A 12,129-nucleotide genomic window follows, 5' to 3' on the forward strand; every position below is an offset into this window, starting at 1 on the left:
AGGCACCTGAGTGGGAAATGCCCCCTCTCGGTGTCAGGGCCGGGCCGGAAGGTGCAGCTAAGTATCTCCCTTCGGACGTTCTGCTGTGCGGGCCAGTATGTAACGTGAATGAGAGTCCACTATGGTTATGGATAATTTCCACCATGAGAAATGTAAACATCCTGCTAACATGACTCAAGTAGAATGTTAATTTCTTCTCAACTGCACTGATGTCAGTTTCAAGGTCCAGAACATTCAAAATTAACAGACTTGAAGTTCACAGTACACCAACTATAATGGACAGAAATGGACTTAGTCCTCCTGAATATTGACTAGCTAATAATTCAAACAATTTAAGCTCCTTATTGTACATTCATCACACTGGGTATTGAAAATATGATGAGCTACCATAATCATTTAAGTTTATTAGCATAATATCTGCTGCTTGGTGATGCCATAAACTGTCCCTCAGACGGAAAGACACAGCAGGTCACACACTCTGCCTGAGGTGAGGTGTCTAGGCGAACAGCTTGATTTAAGTCTATAGTACAATCTAAACCCACTAAAAACTATTAACAGTTAAAATGTCAGCACAATGTGGTCAATTATTGGTAAAGATCGAAAGGAATTGTTAGAAGACTAACAATTACTCTTTGGGGTATATTAATGCATGGAAAGCACTATATAATGGAAATAAAACATTCTACTTTTTATTATTATAGTCAGTATGAGCTGAGTATCAAGAGGAATCAAATGCTGCTTAAAAATAAAGTTTCTCTTCTAGAGTTCTATTAATAGTAAAGATATTCAATTTCAAAATGTCGAAGAAGCTGACTTTCGAACCCTTCCTTCCGTTTATGCAGAAAACCCCGTATCATTGCTCTGCCCATGGCCAGCAGCATGCAGCCTGGCTATCGGATTAAACACACATCTGTGTTCAGCCAGCGGGGGGTGGGGGGGGCAACACCCAGCCATGCGACAGAACGGCCACTAAATGTCGCCTCGGGTGCATGCTGCAAGCCAGCCTAGCACTTCAGCTCCCTGGTGACCCCACTTCCATCTACGCAGTTGGCCAAAGAATATGTCCTTCTTTCAGTGTATCGGACAGTGGCAGAAGCCACCCAAGGATCCCTTTCCATTTTCTTAAGTATGTGGGGGCGGGCCAAGGAGGGAGGTGAGCATTTGCCTTCAGCTACTAGGAGCGCACACTGCTGAGCCCACAGCCGGACTGCCCTGGCTGCGGCCACTTGCGCACCCCTTTCTTCTCCAGAGGTGGCAGGTGGGAGGGACGAAGAAGGGGGGAGACGGAGGAGAGGAGGGAGGGAGAGAGGCAGAGCACCTGACCTATATGGGGATGGAAGGGAGACTTCAATTTCCAACTGACAAAATGAAGACAGCTGGGAACCCTGAGCTGGAAGAGCAGAGGGCTGGGCTTCAGGGCGCGGGGCTGAGATGGGGACACCTGCTCAGTGACCACAGCGCCTGCTCTCACACACGGCTGGATGCTGGGACAGGGCCCGCATGCTGGCATCAGGCAGGTACGTCTGTAGGAGGCTGCCACAGCGCCCACGGCCGGAGGAGGCATGGAGCATGGCAGGGGCGGGCGGGCGTGAAGGTGCCCCGCTCCCAGTGTCAGCAGGCCATGGCGGGGAGGCCCCGAGGAGGAGGTGACGGGGCGAGGGCACAGCAGTGAGCTGAGCAGCGCTGAGCGCAGGGTCCGCGCGGGTGCCCGTGGGAAGCCCAGGTGCAGGCTGGCGCGGAGGCCGTTCACCATGGGCACAGGCTGGGGATCCAGGCTCTAACTCCGAGGACGAAGAGGCGCCCCTGAAGGTCCCTGAGCACAGAAATCACGCGGCTTCTCTGAGCTGGGAGTCTGCAGGTCAGACGGGAGCCTGATCGGTAATTGCCGGCTTGGAGCACGGTGGAGCCTGCTCTCTGGGTGCGTCACTGACGCCCCATCCCCAGAGCAGAGCGGCCTGGATGGGACGGCCCCGCCGTCTGACCCCGCACACACAGGGGCTGGCCCGACACTTAGGCTCTTAACAGCATCGCCACACGCGCCCTTCCGCTCCGACAGCTAGCGAAGAGCAGGGAAGAGCTGAATTCCCTCTCTCTTTCTCAGTGTCTATTTAGAGGTGCTGAGGAACAGAGACGGCAGGAAGCCGGAGGCAGGAGCAGAAAAGGCGTGAATTAACACCAGCATCTGTCCTGGGACTGACTATTCTGGAAGGTGGAACACGGGCCCCTGAACTTCTTCACTTGCTCAGACTGTGGCTCTCCCAGAAGGGCCACCAACAACTCCCACCTCTGAACCGGCCGCGTCTGCTGGTTCTGTAAGTCCGCTGGGCTCCCTGCAGCTCGCAGGGACATCCTGTAGCGACGGGAATTTATAAAACCCGAACGTAACCACGGCACTCTGTTACTGAGAAGAAAATACTAACTGGATTCAGATAGGCTTCTCTGTTCCTCTCCCTGAAAACAAATTAGACACCAAGCAAGGTCACCAAGACAATAACGCCCCCAATAAATCAGATCCTTGCTGACAGGTGAGAAACTCCATCCCCGGGCAGGCGTCCTGTTCAGAATGATAAACTGGCAAGTGCCACCAACGCCTCCTACGCCCAGGAGAGCATCCTCCCCAGCCTGCGTCTCAGCGAACGTGCCCCAGGGGGGAGGCCCAGTCCCCCAAACCACATGCCTGGGTCAGGCCTGACAGCACCGGCCATGGGAAGGGCCTCCACATCAGGAGGGAGAGCCTCTCTCCCGGCGCTCGGAGTCAGCCCAGAGGGGTGTCTCCCCCTCTTCCCAGATCAGGTTTCGAGGGCCAGGGCTGCTCGGACAGACTGCACAGCGTAGGTGCCAATAAATTAGTTGGTGTCACCCATTAATAGGTAACACATTCAGTGGAAATGCGATAAAGGGTAAGTGGAGCAATACCATTAGGTGAGTGCTAACAGCCACATTTTCTTTTCCTTCTTTAAGAAAACGCTTATTTAAGAGACATACGTGAGTCAGCAGACGCCTCTGGCGGAAGGGGTCCCGCGCTCCCGTCCCTCCCGCCTGTGACGGCTGGGACGCCCCCACTAGCTCACGCAGACGCACCTGTAAAGGGCGTTTTCACCGCGCTGGGGCCAGGCTCAGGGTGCCCTGAACACGCACAGCCTCTGAAATTCTAGTTCTACCTGGCCGGGAGGCCGCACTGACAGCGCCGCGGGTTACTGAGAGGGGCCGCACCGCGTGCGCTCCTGCCGGCGGAGGGAACAGTGGCGATCAGATCAGATCAGACTAAGAGTGTGGCAGACGTCCTGGGGGGCGGAGGGAGGGGTGGACCGGCCTGCAGGGTGCAGGGCTGTCCCAGGAGGTGCCCAGAGCCGCGGAGCCGGCGAGGGCGGTGCTGCCCCCACACTAACAGCGCCGGGCGCCCCGCGGGGACCCGCTCAGGGGCAGGCGCGTGCGGCAGACACGGATGGGCAGGGCCTCCTCCAGCGTCTCCCACGCCCCTGCCTCCCCCGGGCGGGCTCCGTTGCTTCCGGAACGCGAGGATAACATCGGAAACTCGGCCACGTTTCAGTGCGCAGGGCTCTTCACCTCCGCTGATAAGGATCACCAGTCGTTGACAGGAATCGGAATCAGTTCAGACGGAACGCAGTTGGAAGGGTTTTATAAGACAACTTATGACCTTAAGGACTGCAATAGTTTAATTTGTATTTTTTAGAAAAATGGACAGAATTCTTGGACAAGAAAGTCTCCTTTATTTTCTGCATCTGCTTAGGTAAACTCTCCACAGCTGACGTTCCTAAGCTTTGTGTGTCATTCCTTGTGGAATTTTAAAAGAAAACCCACTCAAGAATAAATGTCTGACCTTGTGCAGCCCAGCCCCATTCCCAACAAGAGCTTCCTCTGTTAGCCACTAAATCTGCACAGAAACGGGCCGACCGATCAGCGACAGTCTGAGCACTTAGCGATAGGCTGGCTGTCTTCGGGGTCTGCCCTGTGGCCCAGACTGTGACTGTCTGTTCAACAGACACCCATCAGGTTCCCATTTGGTGCCAGACACTGTCCCGGACGCTAGGGGAACGACAGGGCCGCGCGTAAACAAAACCCCTGCCCTCACGGGGTTTGCGCTACGGGATGGGGAGAGACAATAAAATGGGCGCGTCATCACGAGGCAAATGCGCCTCGTGGAGAAAGACAAAAGCGGAGCAGGGGCGGGCGGGGGTGGCCCTGCGTTCCCGGCCCCAGCCGGCCTCGCAGGGACTGAGGGCCCTGCCGTAAACATGGGGACGAAGGGATGTGCATCTGGAGCAAGAACTAGGAAGAGGCGATGTGGGTACCTGGAGGAATAACATTCCAGGCAGAGGAACAGCCGCCGGCCTCTCTGTCGTGCTTACGGAGATCAGTGAACGGGGGAAAAGGCCTTGTGATAGCAAAGCAATCTGCAGGCCACGCTGAGACACCGCTGCCCCGCCCGTGCGGGTGGCTTGCGTCAACACGACAAAGATGGCCCGCGGTGCTGGGGACGGCGCGTCAGGGAAGCCCCGTGCCAGCCCCTGAGGGGGACAGCAGCGTGGCGGCTCCTACACACTGAGAACGGGGCTGCCGTGTGACCCAGCAACCCCACTGCTGGGACCGCAGCCGGAGAAATGAAAACACTGTGTTGAAGACACGTCCATCCCCCTCCCAGGCTCACGGCAGGGTTGTCCACAGGGGCCAGGACAGGGCAACGAGCGGGGGGGACAGTATATAAAACGGGGTCTTCCCCAGAGGCAATCCCGCCGGGATGGGGGGACCCTGAGGGAAACCGGCCCGGCCAAGACCATACATACGGCGCGATGCCACCTATCTGAGGTGCCAGAGCGGCCAGAGGCAGAGGCCAAGGCCGGAGGGCGGCTGCGGGGGGCAGGTGCAGCTTCGGTTCTACAAGGGGAGAAGCTGGGTGGTGGGTCACTGTTATGAATGTATTTAATGCCACCGAACTGTACAGCTAAAAAGTTACACGTTTTATGTGATGTGTCTTTTACTATATTTTTAAAAACGGGGGAAAAATGCGTTGAAGGAGGGGAGAAAAATCAAGCATTTAACCGGCCTGTCTCAGCTGTGCCAGGTATTTTCAGAGAGGGAGTAAGAGAGGGCGAGACACATCGATGCGCGCAAGACACATGGGTCGGCTGCCTCTTGCATGCCCACAACCCAGGCCTGTGCCCTGACTGGGAACCGAACCAGCAGCCGTTTGGTCCACAGGCCGGGGCTCAGTCCACGGAGCCCCACCAGCCGGGGCTGAAGTTCCTTTTTATTGACAGAAAACTCCAGCTAACAGTCCATGCAGAGGAGGGACAGGTTTAGGGGCCATGATCCTGTAAATCCTGTGGAAACAACGGACCTGACAGTGACCTTCGGCAGCTGCTAAGACCACGGGGACAGCAGTTAAATGAACAACGCACTCAGGAACACGAGCCCCTGGCCAACCCTGACACCATGTCAGAGAGAGAGAGAGAGAGAGAGAGACAGAGACAGAGAGAGAGAGAGAGACACTCAGTGCCTGGCCCCCATGAGCCGAGGCAGCCGCACCCAGGAGGTTCCTGACCCACAGAAGCTGCTCTGATCAAGGCTCCCAACCCGACGGCAGCCGGGAGGACCAGCAGGGCACAGGCATGTGTCACCAGCCGCACGCAGAATCAGCAGAGTTCAGACAGTGAAATTGTACGGCGTGAGGATGGCGCTAACGGGGGCATTTTGAATAGTGAATAAATATTTGATGATATTAAGGAATTACTGTTTAATTTTTTTAGGTTTCAAAATGACCTTGTGGCTCTTAAAAAGTCCTTATCACTTACAGATACAGACCGAAAAATTTACAAATGAATCGAAATGATGGTTGGGATTGTTCTGCGACGATCTGGGGAGGGAGGGGCCCACGGGTGGCTGACCATCTTGGCCACACAGTGACAACTGTTGAAGCCAGGTGATGAGGACATGTGTGTACGCCATGCTATTTTGTCTCCCTTTCTATGTTTAAAATTTTTTTATGTATAATAAAGTTTTTAAAAGCCTCTGAAATTTTAAATACATAAATTAACTATTTTTCTTATAATTAAAGTTATGGCATTTATTAGTCAACAATTTTTAAATGGAAAGGGAAGGGAACATCAGGCCACGTGTCTCAATTCCCAATAAGTGACAACTTCAAATCCTGATGGAGCTCACTAACAACAAGGACAGCAGCTGAAGCAATCAGACCCAGGCCTTCTCCATGTATCCCCTGCCACTGACTCCCTCACAGCCTTCAAACACTTCGGTTTTATCATTCAGTTCAAAAGAAAATATTTACTAACAAACAGTAAATAAAATCCCATAATGCTCTGCAGTTTAAAAGAAGTATTTTACATTTCTGTGCCACTCACCTGCTGTGAAATCTTCTGTCAGATCAATAAACGCATGGGAATGTGGAATTCGCATTTTGCTTTTAGTGGTTAGTGCAGGGCGCCATGATAAATTCCTAAAAGAAAAAAGATTTTCTTAAGACACATCCGCTCGTTCGATTCCCAGTCGGGGCACATGACTAGGTTGCACGTCAGGTCCCCAGTTGGGGGCGCGAGTGAGAGGCAACCACACAGTGATGTTTCTCTCTCTTTCTCCTTCCCCCCCTCTCTAAAAATAAAAATAAACAAATAGATTATTTTAAAAAATCACACATCAATGAACACTTTTAAAACACACACACACACGTGTGCATGTGTGCGTGCAAAATCTGCATGCCAAAGATTAAAAAAATTTATTTATTTTTATTGGGCTAGTTCGCATACCCTAAAACTCACTCTTACAGCGCACAGCCTCCTGGTTTTAGTGTGTTCGCGGTGCGCAGCCGTCACCAGTATTTGATTCCGAAGCACTGTCATCATCGCCGAGAGAAACTCTTCCTCAGTCACTTCCATCCCCCTCCCTCCGACCCCCGGCAACCACAACCCCTAATCTGCTCTCTTTCGCTGCGGATTTCCCATTTCTGGACATTTCATATCAACAGAATCCTGTCCCCCAGCACAGTGTTCCCAGGGTCTTCCCTGCTGTCACAAGTGCTGGTACTGCAGGCCTTTTCATGATACTCCCTTCTATGGCTTTATTTTTTGTTTATCCATTCCTCTGCTGATGGAGAGTTAGCTCGTTCCCACTCTCGGCGATGATAAACAAAGCTGCCGGAAATATTCACGCCCAAGCTTTTTGGTAGCTAATTCTTTGGGGTACATACCTAGGAGCGGAGCTGCTGGGTCATAGGGCAACGACATGGTTAATCTTTTGAGGAACGGTCACACTGTTCTCCAAAGTGGCTTCACCACGCCTACGTTCTCACGAGCAGTGGAGGAGGGTCCCAACGTCTCCGTTTCTCTGCCAGCACGTACTATTGTCCGTTTGTTTTACTGTAACTATTCCAGAGGTGTGGCCCAGCACCGCACGGTTCTGGTTTGTACTTTCCTGATGGCTAATGGTGCTGAACATGTTTTCACGTGCTTACTGGCCATTGGTGTATCTTCTTTGGAGAAATGGCTACTCAAATCCTTTGCCTATTTTTAAATTGGGTTATTTATTGCTTTATTGTTGAGTTTTAAGAGTTCTTGATATAGACCGAATACCAGATCTTTATCCAACATAGGATTTGCCAATAGCTTTTTTTTTTCTTTCTGTTGTTGCTTTTTCTTTTGGTGTCATATGTAAGAATTCCTTTCCAAGTCCAAGGTCATAAAGATTTATTGGTATGCTTCCTTCTAAGAGTTTTATAGTTTTAACTCTTACATTTATATATTTGACTCAAATTTTAAGTATAAGAAAAATGCTCAGATATTATAAATGTTTTTTGACTGTAGAAAATGGTTATCTTTCATGAGTATTAATTCTAAGTTTTGAGCCATGACAAAGAATGAATTCAGACCCTCTTCACATCATACAACAAAACAACCAACTCAAAATAGATCCAAGACCTAAAACTATAGAACTCTTAGAAGAAAACAGAGTGATAAGTCTTCATGACCTCAGATTTGGAAATAGACCCTTAGGTATGACACCAAAAGATCAAGCAATAAAAGAAAAGCAGATGAACCGAATTCATCCAAACTGAGCAGTTCCGTACGGCGCAGGACGGCCACACGGGCGGGAAAAGACGAGCGCACGGAACGGGAGAAGGCGTCTGTACGTCTCCCCTCTGAGGAGTCGCGAGACTGTATGAAGAACCCTGACAGCCAGGCGACGAAAAGACAAACAGCCCAATGAAAAGCGGCCAAGGACTCGCCATTCCCCTGAGAAGACACGTGAATGACCACCAAGCACAAGAAAGGACGCGCAATGTCATCAGTCCTGGGGGTGTCACCCAACCGCAACGCGGCGCTCCGGCGCACCCCTGGGGCGGAATGGCAGCAGCCAGGAGGTGACAAGGGCTGGCGAGGGCGTGGGACACAGCACCCACTTGCAGGGGCGCACACAGCCCCTCCCACGCCCAGCACAGGGCTCCCACGTGGCCCCGCGCCTCCAGGCTGATGCACCCTCCAGAAACTGACGGAGGGCAGGCTGAGATAAACCCCCCCAAGTCCTCATCACAGGCGCCCTAGTCACGAAGGCCCGCCGAGTCAGCCTCCCCCGGGCCTCTGCTCCTCTGTCTCCCTGTAACACTGCTCTGCTGATAGCACGCTGGTCTGCCCTGAAGCTACGCAAGGCGCTATCTCCTTGCAAGGGTCAGCTCCTCCAGCCCGACTCCCAGGGGTGTGCACCTACCACGCCGAGCCGGGACCTGGCCCCAGCACCGGCCGAACTGAGTCAAAGCCCTACGCAGCACCTCCAAACCTCTCCTTGTAGCCAGTTCGCTACATTTTTTCATAGTACTCTGTCCCAGGTCCTTGTGGGAGTGCAGACGCGTCACCTCTGGGAGCAACTTAGGGCTAACGAAGTCCAACTGAATTGTCCACGCAGTGCCCAACCAGCCCTGTTTGAGAATTTCACTCTGATGCGTTTGGAAAGGGGAGAGAAACAGTTCACTAGTCTGTTCTTGGCGAGAGGAACCTGGGAAAAGAGTGAGTGTCCATCAGGAGGAGCTTCCTCCCCACGAAGGGCTGTGTCCTGCAGAGACACTTCTTCCCAGTAACCTCCTTCTGCCGTGCCTTTGGCGCACGCCGGGCCTCGTCTGTCACCTAACCACGCAGGACACACGAAACCAAGCACTATGCCTGCACCCCGACTTTATTACTGTTACCAAACCCCACGATGCAGGGTGACAGGAAAATACTGAAATAAGTTGAGAAACTGGGTCCAGCACGTGTAGGTAATTCATTGCCAAGCACTTGCATCATGATCTTCTTTCAGACGGCACAACACTAGACACGCTCAAAATAATTTCAATTAAGTTCAATTCAATAATAATAATCTTTTTAAGGCAGGCCACTCATTCGTCAGTTCTTTAAAGGCTGTTGTTTCTTTGTATGGTGCATTTTAAGATGGTTCAAAGTTAAATACATATACAGTTGTCTATCAGAATTAAACTGTTTAAGATCTTATAGTTCAAAATAAAATTCATTTCCCCTACTTTTAATGTTGCTCAGTGTACACATCATAGTTTTTCAACAGTAAGAAGCAGACACCGTATTTTTCAAGCGACTGTGCTCATATAAACTATAATCTTCTCATGCGCTCAACTCCCTTCGAAGCACGAGGTCACTACTACCGACTGCTCTGATTACAAGGGAAGAAACAGCAGATGAAGAAGTGGGCAGCTCTGGGCCTGCGGAGTCTGTTCGTTGACATGTCTTGACCTCTGTGGAAAATTCCAATTATTAGTTTTTCCCCCCAGGAAACATAATCACGACAAGGTGTTCTAATTTGTGGGCATCATCACCCTTAATCTCAAAGAACAGCATTTATCAAAGAATAAATTTAGATGTAATTAGTGTCAACGGTAGCTTTTGGTTGCCTATGGTAACTGCTCTTTGAAGTGACTGCTAATCCACCCACTTCCCCCCCGATCGGCCTATGTTGAATTACCATTAGTTGAGGTGTCCCAGCACCGGCAGGGACGAGGAGAGGGGACCAGCACTCTTCCCCAAGCTGCCTCGTTCTTTAGCACAGCGGTCTGCACCCATTTGTGCTCAGACAGGCTCTAGAAGAATTTTGAAAATCTATGTGCCCCTTAACACAGAAAGTCATTTCTAAGAATGTAATCTACTTTTATCAGCTTAGAGAGCTACAAAAGAGGCCATCTTCAAATCTAGTAGAATTGTTGAGATTTTAAAATAATGAGATTACTCTTAAACATGTATCTGGTGGAGGATAAACCGCATGCTGAGGTGTTACCGGGCACCACCGTCCGCACACACGACAGCCGCAGGACCGGCTCCTCTGACTGCATGGCTCTCCCTTTACCCTTGAACGTGTGCTTCTAACCTATTTTCTCACAGAACTTCACCGTGATGTAAGCTCCTTCTATATCCGAAGTCTTTTTAGGGGTCACTCCATGACACGTCTCTGAGAAGCATAGGTCTACCAATCGGTGTATAAATTAACATTGGTATTTTTAAGTGGTTTTGTTTATGTATCCAAGTGTTTAAAAGAAATCTCTTTGAGGTTATTTATTTTAACTAGTGTACATTTGATAAAAACACACAGTCTATAGCTTGATCACTTACTAAACCAAAGGTAAAATTTTATTGGAAAGGTACTTTTTAAAGAGACGAACGAAGCTTTAAAATGTATTATTCGTCCTCAGGACATTGCTGGGCTGAGGCAGGATTCAGCATAAAGCCTGTTCCCACTCTTCATCTTTGCTGATGTAAGTGCTAAGAAATCTTGTTCCATATTTTATTAAAATCTCCCTGGAAATATAATATTAAGAAATTATTCTTAATTTTTTTTAGGTATGCTATATTGTGATTATGCTTTTTTAAAATCCTTACTTTTTAGAGATACATACTGAAATTATTTATAGATTGGAAATGCCTGGGGCGGGGCTGGAGGGGAGAGAAAGGAGGGGCCAAGGTGTGAGGGGTCAAGACGGGCGGGAGCCGACATCCCCCACCGACGGCAGGTGCGCGCCATACAAAGGCAAGGTCTCCGGCTCTCCACCTTCACACGTGTTTGACATTTTCCGTAATAAAAGCAAAGAGAAGAAGTCAGAGCTGCTCATTTAGCTGCTGATTCGGTTCATGGGAAATGTCTGCCACACGATCCAATTGGCAAAGCCAGTCCAACGGCCGCACCAGCCTCTCAGCGGAAGGGACTTCTGTCAGACAAAGTCTGACCTCGTTTTTCCACTTCAAATGCATGTGCTAATTTCAAGGAACGCCGTAGCAACTGTTGAGAAAAGCCCAGGCTATATCTTGTAGGACAGATGACTACAAGCAGTCGATACTAAAACCATGAAATTGATAAAACTGATGTATCCACTGTTATAAAGTAGGCCATAAAGACAAAGAAGTAAAGCAACATGCTGTTTATCATTAGCGAGCTTCCTGCAATGCCGTGTAACAGTTAAAATAGCCCCAATACGAGAAGTACGACAGGACGGACCAGTTCTTCAGTCAGCGTGTGTGAGTATCGAACGCTGGTGTCTGGCTTTTGACGTAATTAGATAAAAAAGAGTATAAAAATGAGAAATAATACCATTTCTTTCTCATTTCTTTAGATATAACAAAATTTTGTCATGACTTTAATATACGGGAAAGGGATATACTGCAGAAAATTATCTGCTTCAGAAACTTATTTTTTATTACTAGGGGAAAGAAAATAGTAAATATTTCATAAGACAAAGTAAGATGCTTGACTTTAAATGGAATTTTAAAAATATGATTTGATAAAACGAGTTTTAGCTGCACTATAGAAAAATGCGTGCCAAACACGAGAGGAAATAAGCTCAGGTTTGACGCACGAGCCTGGCAGCCCCAGAGCCTGTCCCAGGCCCATTCACAACGACAGGCTCATCACCAAGCCCACCCTGGCCGAAGGCACCCCCTTCCCGCTCCCCTCCTTGCCGGACAAAAACGGATGGAAAGGCCCAGCCCGGCCCGGCTTCCTCAGCGGACACCTGGTTTAGGGCTCACTGAAGACTCTTCTCCCCCAGCCCCCGCCGAGCCCCCCTGCAGGGCCGGCTGAGCAGCGGGACTTGGGGGACCGACCAGGCGG

The 12,129-nt window shown here is 50.2% G+C and overlaps 1 protein-coding gene across 2 annotated transcripts in view; it reads right to left on the bottom strand.

Moving 5' to 3' along the window:
* ITFG1 (integrin alpha FG-GAP repeat containing 1) overlaps nt 1-12,129 on the bottom strand; it is a 78,306-nt gene that overhangs the window by 52,100 nt on the left and 14,077 nt on the right. For both annotated transcript variants that reach the window (XM_090259541.1, XM_090259540.1), the window contains exon 6: nt 6,381-6,475. In XM_090259541.1, the coding sequence (XP_090115667.1) occupies nt 6,381-6,475 (95 nt within the window). The remainder of the gene's footprint in view (nt 1-6,380; nt 6,476-12,129) is intronic.

The sequence above is a fragment of the Furipterus horrens genome, unplaced genomic scaffold (genome assembly GCF_987537825.1).
Source record: "Furipterus horrens unplaced genomic scaffold, mFurHor1.1.pri manual_scaffold_13, whole genome shotgun sequence".
In the NCBI taxonomy this organism is placed as follows: Eukaryota; Metazoa; Chordata; class Mammalia; order Chiroptera; family Furipteridae; genus Furipterus; species Furipterus horrens.